Source organism: Polyodon spathula, chromosome 1 (assembly GCF_017654505.1).
Source record: "Polyodon spathula isolate WHYD16114869_AA chromosome 1, ASM1765450v1, whole genome shotgun sequence".
Classification (NCBI taxonomy): Eukaryota; Metazoa; Chordata; class Actinopteri; order Acipenseriformes; family Polyodontidae; genus Polyodon; species Polyodon spathula.
The window spans coordinates 45,558,611-45,576,250 of NC_054534.1; the positions used below are offsets into that span (position 1 = coordinate 45,558,611).

At 35.7% G+C, this 17,640-nt stretch overlaps 1 protein-coding gene across 1 annotated transcript in view; it reads left to right on the forward strand.

Moving 5' to 3' along the window:
• Positions 1-11,135, forward strand: part of LOC121319284 (polycomb group RING finger protein 3-like) — a 38,256-nt gene extending 27,121 nt beyond the window's left edge. Inside the window, exons 6-8 of the mRNA XM_041256549.1 lie at positions 4,823-4,960; positions 6,752-6,832; positions 10,360-11,135. Coding sequence (XP_041112483.1) covers positions 4,823-4,960; positions 6,752-6,832; positions 10,360-10,407 — 267 coding nt within the window. The 3' untranslated portion in view covers positions 10,408-11,135. The remainder of the gene's footprint in view (positions 1-4,822; positions 4,961-6,751; positions 6,833-10,359) is intronic.
• The last annotated feature ends 6,505 nt before the right edge of the window (positions 11,136-17,640 follow it).

Sequence of the window (17,640 nt, forward strand, 5' to 3'; positions counted from 1 at the left end):
AAGCACTTTTACTAACAAGTTCGCAAAACACATCATAAACACCTGAACAGAATTTTTAGTGAAACGTTAACAATACGTTGTTACTATGTGTAACACAGTAGCATACGCGAGTTACTGCCGTGAAGACCGTTCGAGACTGATACAAAAACGTTGTTGATAGTGTAACAGTCCCGATTAGTGGATGTGAGACAAAACTTTCTTGTAGCAGGACATTCTCCTGTTGAACGTGCTTTGTTGTTTACCATGTCGGCTGTGTGGCCAATGAGTTAGAGTTTTACGGACGGAAAAATAAAATACAGCATACTCGTCTACTTGTTGTATAATCGTATTCTAGCAACATAGGGGAACTCTTGACGTTAATCACTTTGACAACTTGGGGGGGGGGGGGGGGTATAGGTCCACAGATCTCATAGTGTGAAATAAACAATAACTCATACCTTTAGAAACTAATACTGGTAAACAAATATTACAGTTTTACACCTACTGGAGATGTTATAGATGCAGTATAATATATTCCATAAAGAAGATCACTGTATTTTATAAAATGTGTTTATTTTGACATTTCATGTTTCGACTCCAGTACACGCCTTATAGTCAAAATATAAATGTGTCTACAACCAAAAATACTCACTACGAATACCAAATATAGGATGTTTACAAAGACGTCATCGTGCTAAACTATTGTTTGTGTATCGCGTCAAAAGCGTGTGATAAAAATATCTCAGCCCATTTCTGGCACTTGGCTTTTCAGCCCATCAGAGATCACAATTTTCCTATAAACCAAGTCGTGTGTCTAGCAGCTAGAAATAATATTCCACATGTTAATATTAAATAATGGTAGCTTGGTGTTGCTAGTTTTCTGGGATTTGTTAATAGTATAATTTATACAATGTTTATAGATGAACTTAAGTGTAACCTTGTGGTAAAGTGGTTGATTGTGTACAGGTGCAGAGGTGATGAAGTGCAGGAATAAAACAGATAGATTGTAATCTGGGTTGGAATTTTTTTTCTTTATTTTATAATCCAGATCTGGTGACCTAACAATGATCCCTGGCACTACACATGTTTGCATGACGTGACACAAGTGTAGCGCTGTTACAGGTTTTATACTGGCCCTTAGCGACAGCTCCAGAATGTGCTAGCCGTCTACGAAAACATAAGTAATAGTTACAGACAAGACAGACAAACACTTGCGATATTTCACATATACTGCACAGGTCCTTCTGGGTTAGTTTTCGCAACCAAAGCGAAGGAACAGATTAAGATTCTCTGTTCCGTTATATGCTGTCACGCATGACCCCTTGGTAAACAAGTGCATTTACCTTTACAATCTGCGGCTGCTACGTCGTTTCCCTTCCAGGTCAATACGTTATTGCAACGGAGTCTCATCATCATCCAGATTGACCGACTTCCCGACCCGGGGAAAGAACTGTCAGGCCGGCCTGTCCAAAGAACTCTGTTCTCACTGCTTAGCTCCCACAAAGGTCAGGAGAGAGATTTACAACCAAGATTAATTGTATTTCTGTCACAAACCCACACATTTATCATAAGTAATTAGAAATAAAAAAACTGGTTTTAAAAGTTGTCTAATACATGGATTAGAAACACAAGATCCAGTTCCCTCTTGGTGTAAATGTTTAACATGCAAGTCCAACATGTTTCCCATCAGTTAAGGGGAAATGAGATGTAAAATATGAACCTTTTGTGGATAACTAGCCAAAAAGCAAAAGGAATAATGCAGTTCTAGTACGTCAGGTGCATGTTCACCATTTAGGTATTGCAAAACAAACACAAAGTGTAATCCATACTGATCTTGGGCATCAGTCGACTCGTCAGTAATCACTGACAAGCAACCAGACTTTTTACCAATTCTATAATCTCCTGCTTGTGATATTCAGCAACTTTTAGGTAAGTGTTCACGTCTCAGCTGGGCTGATGAAGGAATCACTCCACCGTTTGCTACACTAAGTCTAAAGAATGTAGGATATCTAGTTATTAGTTTATTGGTCTGCTTAACAAGAGTTATCTTTCCTAGACCTTTTTTGCAAGTATCCAGTGTTGAAAGAGTTAAATGAATATTGTTAACTAGTAAAATTTGTTAGGTAGATTTTTTCTGGTTTGTAATCAAGAGATTGCCAAGATAGTTTCATAAAGAGGCACTGTATTTTTTTTGATTGAATAGACCCCTTAGCTAATTCTACATTAGACAATGGGTGCCTTGACATTTCGATCATAAAATTATGTAATTCAACAACCTTAACAATTCCATGCCCTACCATGATTCTGAAATAAATAATTTTACACACATCATTGTTGAAGGTATAGTCTAATCTCTCTGTCTTACACATCAGAAGCATGTAGTGCTTTCTTGCAAAAAATGAAAAGCAGTTGTTTTATTGTTTTTTTTTTTTTTAATACAGTTTTACAGTAGATAAAGGTTTGTTCCTTTGCTACTGTATGTGCTTGGGAAATTGGAGTTTGATTTAAAGGTGCGCACTGAATTAACGTTTTAATTATAATGTGCAATCAAAAGTGTCTAGAGTACACTTCAATGTCAAAGTACATTGCCTGAAATGCAGAGTGTAATTTCAAAATAAACCAGTTCTGTGTATTGAATATGTATTTTAATAATAAAATGCCAATTATCCATGTGCACAAAAATCTAATTACTCTAAAATGCAAAATTCAGCTTCTGTCCAGTGGTATAGATTGCAATGTTTCATTTTGGCTTACAGTAGTATTTGTTTTACATTTCAAAATAAGGATTTGTATTATGCTGCACAAATTGTTATTGTTAGCACACTCCAGTTTAGCAAAGATAAACCGCCTTTAGATGTCTTTATTGCACAAATATGGTTTCTGTTCTTAGTCTAAAGTAAAGCCTGCGTGTGTTCAGAATACCTAATTAAATTTTATACCGTAGCGATGCATGCATAGAATACAATGCAGGAGAAGTCTGCAGTACAGTGCTACGTGACATTTCTTGTATAGGACAAAAGAACACACAGACATTTCTGTTGGAATTTGATCTGTTATAGAGGCTCTTGGTTTAAGCAAACATCTCACCAAACATTCAAGGGCTGTCTTATTATTTATTTATGTTTTTATTTTTTAATACTGTAATCCAGGATAAGCAGATATTTGTAATATAACACCACCTAATTAAAACTGACTGCTGGGTCCTGATACCTAATCCAACCCTTTGCTGTAAATCAAGACCGCTCTATAATAGACTCTCTGTCATCAGATTTGTACTTGAGAAATCTGTAGTGTATATCCCAAATGAAAGTTAAAAGCAAACAAGCAAAGTACCAAAAGAAAACATTCAACACAATAAAACAGGGGTAGTGATAATGTTGATAATGCCAAGATGATGTGAAAAGAATGGATTTGAACGATAGTAAGGAAAGCTACTTACTGTTGGTCCTCTATATCTGTTTCAATTCTGACTCTGGTTCTGCCATGTATTTCATGTATGTCTGTCACAATGTCTAATATTCCTCAGATGACTTCTGAAATGGAAGCTCTGTTACAAAGAAGCTAAAGTCTGTGCTCACTGCACTGCAGTGTCCTAGGATGGTATCCAAGTCTTGACAGGAAACTTACTTCTCTCGTTTTGCATCTTGTCTAATTAAATTACTGTCTAAACCTCTGAAAATAATCAGATGCAGCATATTATATATGAGAGTTTGCTCGAACATGAAACATTTTTAAGGTTTTAATGACAAAGTATCTCATGGTGTTAATGGGTTGACTCTAAAGGCTTACCAAACAAGCTGAAGTGTGTATAACGAAGTACAGATTGCAATAGATAGTTGTGCTGAATATCAGATCAGCCAGTTGAAAACAGAAAGATGTAATCAGATTTTTTGTAGTAGCAAACTCCATGCAGTACTTATATCTTGCAGTAATTTGCTTTGTGTGTGTAATAAGCAGAGAGACAGAGCTTGAAGATGATATTCATAACCTACTGTATAACACACATTTATTCTCAGGTTCTTTGCAAGCAATAATGGACACTACTCTCGATTTTTTTTATTTTCTCAAAATAAATATTTATAAATAAAATAATACTTACTCATTCCATTATTATCAGTAATAAAGAAAAAAAAACTACCTAATCAATTAAGTTCTTGAAACTATCTGCTTGTATCCACTTGTTTCTTGATATGTATAAATGTTCTAAAAACATTAAAACACATGGGACAGAATAAATGTTCTAATATAATTATCAGTAAGTACAGCAAATTTACAGTATTCCCATTTTTCTAAACACGTTTCTGTGATGTTTATTTTCTGCGTGGTGCTTGAAAATGTCTCTGCCCTTTTAAAAGTAAATGCCCATCTCAGTAACTTCACACGAAAAAAAAGAAATACAAGCAGGCAGTGAAATTCAATCTCTCCCCTACCCAAATATGAGTTAACAAGCTGTGCTGCAAAGTATGCTGGCCCAGTAAGTCAAAGGAATGAAGTATGTTTTTTTTTTATTTATTTTTTTTATCGTGTTTACACGATCACGGTCTTGCTTACACGATCACGGTCTTGCTTGCGTGAATTTGAGGCTGGTAATTATCAGTGAGTGATGAATGTGTGTTTGAGAGAAGTTGACAAATCTGGTAAAGGTGTGTTTGTTAGTAAGTGTGTGTCTGTCAGCTCAAATTGAAAATCAATTTTTCTTGAAAAACGGAAAGCGATGATGTCAGGATACTTTGATGTCACTGCCTTTTGTTGCAAGATTAATAAAGGCCTCCTCTAGAATGCCCAGTGAGGACTGGGAATTCTTATTAACGTTCCCTATCTGTGTGTTTGTTTTCTCCTGAAGGTAAGCATCTGCTTGGAATGCAATAGCAGCAAGCTGCGGGGATTGAAACGAAAATGGATCCGCTGCTCAGCACAGGCCACAGTCCTCCATTTGAAAAAGTTCATAGCCAAAAAGCTCAACTTGGCATCATTTAATGAGGTAATTGAGCATTGCCAGGGCTGGTGCAGACCACCTGGGGTTTTAATAGCTAGCTGTTCTTGCAGGCTGCAGCTCCTGGGAAGATGGTGATAAAAAAAACAACCCTTTTTAAAAGGTTATGTATAACGTGTTGTTATTTTTAATTGTGAGTATTTAAAAATTTAAATGAATACTATCTTTTTTTTAAAAGCTTTGAAATACCCAGAATAAATTATTTCTCCAAATGAAGCCTTTTCACTAGATAACAGCACTGACTCTGCCTTCATATGTCTCATGTTCTAGCAAGACCTGGTCTGTGCACTGTCAAAATCGAAAGAGTTTTTATTTCGTCTTATGAGTAATTAAACCAAAGTGGGCTAGCAATTATCTGATCACAGTATCATTGATCTCTTTATCTCATGATCTTTGCAAAGCTGTTGTCATCTTACTTCAGTCCTTTTTAGATTACAAACCCAGTCTAAAGAAACAAAGCAAGACATCAACATTTTAGTTTTTCATCAATTGTAAAAAGTTAAATGGTTTGTTTTATGATTCTAGTTTCTGAGATGCTACACTGCAACTATTGAAACTGTAAACTCTAAGTATCCGTTCTCTCAAGATCTGTGGTTACTGTTTAATACTCCTGAGTTGTTTATTTGCTCCTGTCTTTAGACTTTAGGCATATTCTGTCAATTTTCACATAATTCAACACTTTTAGTTTTAAAATGTATCATTTGTAAACTTTATGCTTCTTAAAAGACTTTCTCTCTGCACATAATTTAGTGTGAGGATGTAGCTCTTTTATGCTACACTATATTTTACGTTTTTAAACACTGCGTTCTGTGTTGGAAGGGCTGGATTTTAAGAGCCTGTCCAGGCAGAATGATGCCCTTATACTGGAGCTGAAATATACACAGTGTGGTGGAAAAAGCAGAAGACTCAGCTGTCCAAAACAAACACAGTCTATATTGTCTAGGGAATGAGAGAGAGGTTCAAGTTAAACCATGTTAGAGCAGTCAGTGGAATATATTACAGCATAGGATTACTCTGTGCAAAGAATCTGCTCACAAAGTTATAAAAAAAAACAAAGAGCATTGATCTGCCACCAGCCCAGGGGATTATGTGCATCCTCTTTGGGAGGTTCAAATCCTGGGCTAATGAGAACATATAGAACACAGGTTCCCCGAACACAAACACTGCAGATTTGCAGTAATGAATGTGGAGGTTTTGCAGCTATTACCCAAGACATCTATGGATCACAGACTGAAAAAATGGGCAGAGGTTACAGTACCTCAATAACAACTGTATTTATTTAGATCAGTTCCATACCTTTAAGGTATGGGAAAGATTCAGTCAAAGAAGTCGTGTTCTAGCAAGGGCTGATCCATGCAATGTCAAAATCTAGAGTTTTTAACTTTTTTCTTACAAGTAGTGAGTTAGCAGTGCACTGTCGGACCTGAGAAGAAACATTTTTCATGTGTTTATTTGTAAAATATACTGTAAGACTGTTGAGATTTTATTGGTGTATATGATTTGTTTTTCTAGTTTAACTCTTTTTATTTTTATTTCTTGTTGATGGTCTGATGAAAGCGAGAATGAAATATTGAGCCAAAAATACCTGGGTTGCTGTGTTAACTCTTTCAGCATTAATAACTTTACACTAAGCATACAAGCATACACAAGATGAGTTTGTCTACAATTTTCTTTCCTACATTTACTTACATTAAGACTTAATATTGATGTAATCTGTTTTTATCCTAAATGTTTGAGAGCAATAAATAACTAAACTTATATACTTCCTTCCTTTCTTAGTTGGATATTTTATGCAATGAAGAAATCTTGGGCAAGGACCACACTTTGAAATTCGTAGTCGTAACAAGATGGAGATTTAAGGTATGGTATCTGGTATTATTTATTAAATGTATTATTAAAACCAGTCAGGGTTTTGCATTGGGGGATGCTACCTGTTTTTTGTCAAACCACATTACCAGGATGTTTTTTTTGTTTTTTTTTTCGGTTTCAAAAGTATTGGCAACAGTGGGAGATGTAGCTATCTAGTGGTGTGATGACAAACCTAAAGCATTGCAGCAATATTTTTGTGTCTAAATTGTAACAATACATTTTCTGTCCATCTGAAAAACTAGGCTAAATATGTCTCATTTCAGTTTATTTTATTTCTATAGTGTCTTTCATACCACAGTATCCCAAAGCACTTTACATGTGAGTTAAAACAAAAAAGAATGCAAAATTACTTATAAATAATAACAATCAAAAATGATTGAAGAAAACATGAAATAAATAAGAATGATAAAACACAAAAATTGAGGAAATAAAATAAATAAACACTAGTATATTTGTCAATTAAAAGAAGGCTAAACTATAAAAGTAAACGTTTAATCATGACTTAAAAATATTGACCAAAACAGTATCTCGAATAGAAAAGGTCAGTGAGTTCTACAATCTGGGGGCATTCTAACTAAATATACTTTATCCTCTCCTTTTCAGTTATACTTTTGGGGGGCACAAAAGGCCAGCATTGGCTGACTTAACTTTGCAGAGGTTTGTATGGGGACAAAATCTATTTAGGTAATCTAGTGTCAAGCCATTTATTTCTTTATATGTCAATAGTAAGATTTTAAAATAAATTCTAAAACGCACTGAAAGACAGGAGTTATATGAGCCTGTTTCTTTGCTCTAGTGAGAATCCTAGCAGCTGCATTCTGAACAAGCTGCAATTAAAATGGCATGATCCAGTGGCAAATGCAGCACTAAGGTCTAAAAGAACAAAAAATTGATGTGGAGTTAGAGCCCGCAGTCATCAGTAAGTCATTCACCACTCTTAACAAAGGCAGTCTCTGTGAGCAGATCTAAACCCTGACTGAAACATTTCGAGGACATTGCTACTATCCAGAAATATGTTGCATTATTTGACGACTACCTTTTCAAGAACCTTAGCTAAGAATGGCAATTTAGAAATAGGTCTACAATCTAAGGTAGATTTTTTGAGCAGTGGCTTAACCAACACAGTTTTGAAGGCAGCTGGAACTATTCAATACATTCACCATCATAAGCCTCCATGTTAAGAGGGTTTCTTTCAAATACCATTTAATATATGAAGCCCAGCATAGCTCCATCAAGTACATGTTAAAAGTATAGTTTAAATGGGTTGCATTTGCTTCCTGCTGGCACTTGTTTGGCTGTGCAGAGCATTCTTCCTGAAAGTGTATGTTTTTACCTTTCTGTGCAAAGCAGAGCATGGGAGCGGAGCGGTGTAAAACCCTGCTAACTGCTCAATCATATTTGAATCCGCTCAGCTCCACAGCTTTTAATTCCTCAGGTCGCTGCATTCCGCTACCTTTAATTTTCCAGCCCACTCCAGTCCAGTGTTTTTAATTATGTGGCCCACTCCTCTGCCGCTCTGTCTCAAAGGCTAATATGAATTTACCTGGCTTGGGTGGCCTTCCAAAAATGATATCTCACTCTCAATTGAGTGTGGAGTCTCTCGCACTTTTCTGTCTTCCTCTTGTCTACTCACTTGATCACAATTCAGTAATCAAGTGAGTATCTCGCTCACTCTCTATGTGACACTGACATATACACAGAGAGCGACTCCTTTTACTGATTGCTGAAATGTATTATTTAAAATCAATACAATAAAGACAAGATTAAAGAAAAGTTTAACCATAGTTTATTAATTTCTGCTTTTATGAAACCAAACCACAAAAAACAGAAAATGAAACGTAATTCAATTGAAAGCGAGATTTTTTTTGTCATTTGCAGTACTGAAAGAGGCTACATAAGACTACAGATCTGAAAAGATACGTCTACTATATACAGTATTTATATGTGTTGTGCTTGTAAAAGGATACTATTTCAGATTTTATTATTTTTTTATTATTATTTTTCACAGCGAGTCTGGCTGGTTTAAAATTTTCTACCCATGCCGACCCCTAAAAATAACCTCTACTCAAGTAACCCTCAAGGTCTCAGCACTCGCGTTACATGCAGCGTAAAAAGGAAAGTCTTGGTGGGAGGGACAGCCTTTACATCACTCACTCACTGAAAAAGTTCTTGCGAAGATTTAGCGCACAGGGCATCACATTTGTTTAAATGATGTATCCTAACCATCAACATTAATGTGCAAATTTACTTTTAGGCACAACACACGCACTGCTCTGGAAATAGTGGAGCGGGGGCGGGGCCGGGCGGGAGGTGACGCAGGGCAGACATCTTCTCGCTCCCACTCTGCTCAACTATCCGGTTAGCTAACTGGTCCCGCTCTGCTTCCAGCTCCATTCACGCTCCACTCTGCTCACATGCTCTTGTGCGAAGCAACTCCAAAAACAAATTGCTAGATTAAATACATTCCTTCCAGTGCCCTTGGTCAGTTTGGATTTAATTATTATGTATCTGTTTCAGGACGCCTGCTTCTCACAGCAGGAGAAAGAATCAATGATTAAGAAGTGTTGTGACATTTGGTCTTTCCCAGATAGTGCATGCTTACCCAAGTACATAGCAAGTTAGCACGCAGGTTTCCAGCATTAGCAGTCTGTCTGCCATACCCCTGGTTAAAACAACTATTGCTGATATTAATCAATCTCTATCATTAGTTCATATATATATATATATTATAATCGATATATTATTATATATAATATAATATATATATATATATATATATATATATATATATATAGTATAAGCATATAGTACTTAATTTTTCACTATGGCTGAGTCTGCAGTACATGAATAACAATAATTTTCCACTATGGCTGAGTCTGCAGTACATATTTAATATATGAATCACTCAAGCAAATAAGTGAGGCACGGTTGAATAGTAAATACAGCTTTATATAGTTTGTTTAAATATAGCTGATAAAGCATACGTAAATTAAATAAATAACACAAAATGTTTATACCGCATAGTTAATAGAGTTTTTCTTCATCTGGTTTGCTGACTGCTGCATAATCCAGCTTATACCCCGCCTGTCATAGTTGTTTTCGGCAATTTGAATTTCAGAAAGTGAGAAAACAGTGACAATGACGTCTTAATCACCATTTTAGTGTTTGGAGCATCTTTCTTTTGTAGTGTGTTTTGTAATTCATTACAGAATCATTGTTCAGCCATTTTCTCTTGTTGTGAGGCATGTAAAGGAGAAAGGCATCCCTTTGAAAAGAGGCGGGCTTGACAGTGATGTGAACCAATCACATGACAGACGGAGACTATTGCTCATTGGTGTAAATATGTTAGGGCAATAGCTCAATCTATTTTTGCTCCTATGATGAGGTTTTAACCAATCACAGGCCAGAATTTCCAGCCACTGAGTAATATATAGTAACCTTTTATATGCTAACAAAAATGATGATTATGATGTTCTGTTGTATTTGACACTACACTGTTCATTCCATTGTATTCACAGAAGGCACCCCTCCTGCTGCATTACAGACCTAAAATGGACTTACTGTAGGACAGGGCGGTTGTTTTGGACCAGGACAATGGAACGTTATTCTTATGCAGAGACTATCATCTAGCACGTCATGTGACGCAAACCAGCAAACCACACACAGGAACTTCTGATGCTGTAACCGTGGGGAAAAAAACAACCTTACTTTGTCCTCTGTGTCCTAGATATGTGAAAAATTCAAGGAAAGCATATATTTATACTTTTGTACAGAAGAGAGAATGGAAAAGGAACCAAGACACTACTGGTACTTAGTTTACAGAACAAAAAAAAAAAAAACACTTTACAGTTTTATACTTTCGGACATCACTTCTTCCTTTGCTGCAAACCTACCAGGCTTTATATTTTTTACACCCAAACCAATTTTAAAACAACCGGACACGGTGAAGAAAAGAAGAGGAGGTGGAAAGTTTTTACCAATCCATTTTCTTTCAGGTTTCACTTTGTAAGTCTTGGAGCACAGAAAGTATATATAGATATATAAAATAATTTCTAAGCTGTTTTTTTTTCAGTTGTGTATCGTCTTCTGGCAATTTTTTGGTTCAATTACTTACTTTGAGTCAATTTGTGAATATGCTGAGTTTAATATTTTTTGTGTAGTTATTTATGTTCTATATACCAATCTTGTATATAAAAGTCATTAGGAGGGCTTTTGAGAGATATGTTGTCATGGTTTCCAAGAGCTATACTGGGGCTACATTTATTTATGTAGGTCTAAAAAATGGAACATGAAATGGGGGGGTGGGGGGGTAGGGAGGGGGAATCTTCACATATTTAAAGAAAAAATGTTTACTTACAGTAGAATTTTATTCATAAAGACAAATCCAATGGTGGAAGCCACACTAATGTGTCTATAGCTACATAAGGTCCTTTTTTTGCCAATTATACACTTGGAATGCCACTTTGTGTCCTTTATTTCATGAGCAAGCTGTTTGACTGTTTAATACTGAATTAATGATGCTGATGGTGATGATAAAAACAAACTCATGTGTTATCAAAATTATTTTGATATTTATAACTTTATTATAAAGGAATAAATTATTGAAAGGAGCTGAGAGATGTAAACAAATTAATCTATTCAGTTCTTGAAATGTTGAATTTCTAATGAAGTGGACTCCTGTTTTGATATCATGAATTGCATGTTTGGCATATGAAATTCTTCAAATGACTTTGAATCTAGATACCAAAAAATGTGCTTGGTGGTTCTTGATATGAATCCATTATGACACAGTATAAGTAAACAAACAAAAATGCCACCATTTCTAATAGATAATTGTCTGCTATCGAAAATGTATAATATTGTCAATTTTAATATGAACAAAACAGTATCCATATTAAATGAAAATTACAATTCAATAATTTAATTCAAATGTTCTATAATTTGTACTGAAGTTTTCAATATACTACAGTGAAATCCCGTAGATTGGTGTGTTTTTGGTGTGCTTTGTTTACACCCAGAACTAACTAAACAGCATACAAAAGGACTGAGAACTGATTTGGTTGCAAACTCTGCAGCCATGCATATCCCCTATTAGGACTACAGTAGCAAAACGCCCCACTTTTGATAACTGCTCACAACTACCATGTATTTATTATTGTTTAAGCACAAACCTGTTGAGGTGCAATGCACATCTCATTTTATTGGTTCACCTGCAATATTGCAGATTGCTATTAACTGTTCCAAGCAGCACTTGCTGGTTTAAATGTGCTATATTACCACTAAGCAATTAAAAAATAGTAATTGTGTTATCAGATGTGAATTCTGTATAAAAGTGTAGGTTTGCTACAAGTTCTGGGTAAAACAACCATGCTCAAAAAATGGGCGACCATTTACTGTAATGTGACTCTTGATGTTGTAAATCTAATTTTTAATAAATGAACAGAGCAATTTTTGATATCAAAATTTAGAAATCCCAGTGTTGAGGGTGGAGATTCTGGTACAAAGGATTATGTTTCTTTTTTAAAAAAATATTTAAAAGCAATTATCTAATTGATTTGGTTTAGCTGTTGTCGGCAGCACCACCAATGTTTTCACATGTCTTCCTTGAGATGCAAGACCATCATTTAAGACATGGACCACCAATAAACCCAATAGAACTTCACATCTTCTTTTCACTGTGATTTAATATAGTCTTAAATACACCTATTACAAAGTCATTAATTCAGTGAAAGGTTAAGGAATGGCTAGTCATATTGCATGGGAGTTCTAATTTGTTGTGCAATGTAGGGTGATAGTTTTTGATACTTTGTGGCCCACCAACCTAACTTTAAACAATAAATGGGCCAAGCCTTTCATAAAAACTGGAGATTTCTAGGGCTGGTCACACAAAAATCAAACTTTCTAATCTAATGGATAAATGTCTTTATGATCAAATCTGCTTTTCTTTGTTCGTGCCACGTCTCTTCTTGGGTTAATTATTTTACTGCTTCATTCTGAACTTGACCTATTTGAGGGGCATTTAAAGTTGGGAGAATAAAATTACCAGAAAAAAAAAAACAAAAACAAAAACGCATTGGCTGCTTTTTTTAGCCACAATGGTTCAAATTGCCATGTATTAATATCGGGCTTCCAGGGCTCCTGCTTTAAGTGCCACCTGGAAATGACAAGACTTCAATATTTTGGGAAATTGTTGGCAACTCTAAAAACCTGGTGCTGTTGTGCAGTTTCTCTTTTCAAGCTGTGCATATTTGAACAATGCTAATGTGAAACAAGACAATTTGGGGCTCATTTCTTCTACTTTGCTATCAAAACAGTTTTTAAAGAGCAACAGAGTAACTAAAATCAGTTCCTTCAGTTTCCTATAAAATTATATTAAAATGCTGTATATTTGGGTAACATTTGATCAGGTGGTCGCATCAACATGACTTAATGGCTTAATGGTGCTATAACTACAATATCCAAATCTGTTTGACTAATTGCAAAGCCTTAATTTACTGATGGATTTGTGGTGGTGAGAGAACTGTTCAGAATTTAAAGGTGCAAGCTCAGTTACTTCTATTATCTACATGAATCAGATCATAGAGGTAATATTGCACATTTTGAGTGTTGTATTTGTTGTAATTACTGGAACTGATTTTAGGTGCAGACTTGTACATATACTGTAAACTAATTCAACAAATCCAGGAACTTGGTACATTATAAAAAATCTTTTCACATTAAGAATACATCTGACACACATCCAAATGTAGGTAATTAAAGTGATTTTTTAAAATAAATATAAAAATTTTGATTTGGAATATGTGGTGAAGTTTTTTTTTTTTTATTATTATTAATCTTGTCCTCTACAATGAACAAACCTGTCCTCCTTCATAATAAATTTGTAAAACAAAGAACCATTTGAGGTTGTTTCGTTGAACCAGCTGAAGTGCTGAACTTGTGATTGTGGATGTGTCGTGTTCTTAAACCAGTCATTTTGTTTTTAAAACTGCGTCAAAAGAATTTGCTAAAGGGGAAAGTTAAGATTTCATAGTTCCCTACAAAAGTAAAGGCAGTGAAAAAAATAATCTGTGGTAAATATTTTAATCACAGTTACTATAGAAAGAACTTTCATTGTGGAGAGGCTGGTGAAATGAAGTCCAATCAGTGCAGGTGCTAGAACTGAGCACAGCTGTGTTGCTGGCAGATGCATTTCAGCTCATGCCAATAGAGGAGATTTATTAGGATGTCTAGAGTACTTTTAACACATTCAGCCCATTCTGTTTTTAGGCTGTACACAACATATCTTTTTTTATTATGTTAAGCAACCTTTTCAATGGATGAATTATTGTTTCTTGGCTCGTATAATGAACTCCTCACACAAGTTGAGCTCCCAATCTCCATATTACTTGGTCAATAGAAACAAACTGATCTCTTTCCAAGAGATCCTCTTTGTAATCTTTTTTTGGTGATAAATCCTGTGTCACTTCCTCCATAAAACCCCCCATCATTGCCAATCATTGTCCAAATTGCTCCTGCATTACGCAGATAGTATAATATAGGCGCTTATCTTTTTCGTTTATTCTTTGTTTTTATCAAACTGTTTTAAAAATATATATACATTAAATTTTTTTTGTGCCATTCTAGCTTTTAGTTTGTAATGCTGCTTTCATGTAGCTGCCTCCACTGGCGGAGAGTGAATTGTCTTGCTCAAGTGTAACAGGAATCTGTGTATTAATGTAAGGGGAGTGGCTAATACATGGGCAAATTCAGTTAGGTCCAATTCGGGACATCTGTAATGCTGATACCTGGGCCTCTTTGGTATGGTTCACTTTGCGTGTGGATTATATCATATGAGGAAAGACTAGAAAGGTTACCTCAGTAGGATGATGAACTCCACACACCTATATCCCACCCTTATTACGGGTAATCTTTGTCATCTTATCTGTTTATTATCTTAGTATGTGTGTTCTGTATCATTCTATATTGCTGTTTTTGCTTAAATCATTATGCCGGGCTTGCTACTTTTCAACCAGTGAACCATTCTTGCCAACTTGCCTCTTCCCAGTACTCTGAACCCCCTTGGTTCTACAGTCCGCGTAGGCGCTTAATCCTCCTGAGAAGCAAGGGTTAAAAGTAAACTCTCTGTGATTTATTATTGTTTTTGTAGCTCTGCTCCATCTTGTTCCTGCACCAAGCTCCTCTTACTGAATCATATTCAACTACATAGTTCCCTTACCAAGACCCGCCCCCTTAATCTGCTGCAGATTAATCTCTACTCGATATAACTGCAGCTGAAATCACAGGAGTAATGTATTTTAAACTACATGTTAATATGGCAATGATATGTGTGTGTGTGTGTTCATATATTATTACCAATATTATAGATTTGTTTTTTTTTGTATGTATATATATATGTGTATATATATATATATATATATATATATATAGATAGATAGATAGATAGATAGATAGATAGATAGATCCCCATGGAAAGTCTACACCCCCTTTTTTCACTTTTTGTTGTTGTGTCAGTGCCTCAGTTTCATGCATTTAAATGAGGATTCTTTTCCACTTATCTACACACTATACTCCGCACTGTTAAGGGGAAAAATATATATAATAAAAATACAAAACTGAAAGATCATAATTGGATAAGACTCCACCACCTGAGTTAATACAAAAGGTGGAAACACATTTGGCAGCAATTATAACTGTGCGTCTTGTTGGGATAGGTCTCTACCAACTTTGCACACCTAGATTTGGCAATATTTGGCAACTTTTCAAGCTCTGTCAGGTTCCTTGGGGAGCGTTAATGGACAGCAATCTTTAAATCATGCCACAAATTTTAGATTGGATTTAGGTCAGGGCTCTGACTGGGCCATTCAAGGACATTTACCTTTTTGTTCCTTAGCCACTCCAATGTAGCTTTGGCTGTATGCTTTGGGTCATTGTCATGCTGAACGTTGAACTTTCGTCCCCGTTTCAGGGCAGCAGGTTTTCCTCAAGGACTTCTTTGTACTTTTCTCCCTTCATTTTCCCGTCTATCCTGACAAGTGTCCCAGTCCCTGCCGATGAGAAACGTTCCCATAACATGATGCTGCCACCACCATGATTCACAGTAAGGATGGTGTTCTTTGGGTGATGCACTGTGTTGGGTTTACGCGAAACATAAAGGTTTTCAGAAAGTTCCATTTTAGGTTACTCAGACCATGGCTACAGTACCTCCTGAGTTTTTTTTTTGCATACTTCAAACAGGATTCAAGGTGGGCTTTCTTGAGTAATGGCTTCCTTCTTGCCACCCTACCATACAGGCCATATTTGTCGAGTGCTTGGGATATTGTTGTCACATGCACACTTTGACCAGTCTTAAAAGCCATAAAAGCCTGTAACTCTTGCGAAGTTGCAATTGGCCTCTGATCAGTCTCCTTCTTGCTCCAGTTTGGAGAAACAGTCTGATCTCGGCAGGGTCTTAGTAGTGCCATACACCTCCCACTTCATAATAATCGTCTTGACCATGCTCCAAGGGATATTTAAGGCCTTTGATATTTTTTTTATACCCATCCCCTGATCTGTGCCTTTCCACAACTTCGTTCCAGAGTTCTTTTGAAAGCGCCTTGGTGCTCATGGTTGAGTCTTTGCTTTAAAATACACTACCCTGCAGAGGGAGCCTACAGGAACTGCTGAATTTATCCTGAAATAATGTAAATCACTACAATTTAACACAGTTGGTGGCAAATGAAGTTGGTATGTGAATTCAATTGGTTACACCTGAGCTAATTTAGGATTGCTATTACAAGGTGGGTGGACACTTATCCAACCAAGCTATTCAGTTTTTATTTTTAATTAATTTTCTACAAATTTCTAGAATATTTTTTTCACTTGGAAGTTGTGGGGTAGGATGTGTAGATAAATGGGAAAAAAATCCCCAAAACTATTAATGCATTTTATTTCCAGGGTATAACGCAACAAAAGATGAAAATTTTGAAAAGGGGTGTAGACTTTCTATAGGCACTATATATATATATATATATATATATATATATATATATATATATATATATATATATATATATATATATATATATATAAATTAGTATAAAATTGGTATTTTAAATACTTTATCCTGATTGGTCAAAATATGTCACATGGGGGTGTTTATTACAGCATATCACCATGGATCAGCATTAGATACCATTAGAATTTAGAAACACAAACGGCAGACATATTGTAGTTTATCTCAATAAACATGACTGACCGAGATTTATGTAAATGTTGAACTTTTGGGAAACCAAAGTATACATGAGATATTTAATGACTCTGAACCGGACACCAATGATTAATTAAAGTAGTGAAAAAAAGCAAAAGTATTCAAATAAATTCAAAACTCGCCATTCTGATCGCTCTGTTCCTGCTCCTTGAACTATGATGTTTCCCTCTTCCCTTTTGAAAATAGTTTCTTAAAAATATCTCTTAGACTTTCAGCTTTTCACAAAAGATTTGGGACTTTGGGGTTAAAAGATGTTTTGTTGCCCTTGCTCCCGTTGTCCATTCTACAGTCTGCCTGCCTGCTGCCAATGGACCCACCCCCTGCACAGCTGTGTGATCGGATGATGAGCATTTATAAATTCATCTTGACACTTCCTGTGTTTTCTGCTGTGCCCTGCATTGTTTAAAATTGTTTCTTAACACTGGTCCAGTGTTCTCCACGTTACAAAGCTGTAAATTGCAGTCAGTTTGATAAGTAACCAGGTATTCCATGCAAATAACGTCTTTCTCTCCACTGTGAAGCTGTAGCACAAATCTATTATGGATACCTCCTG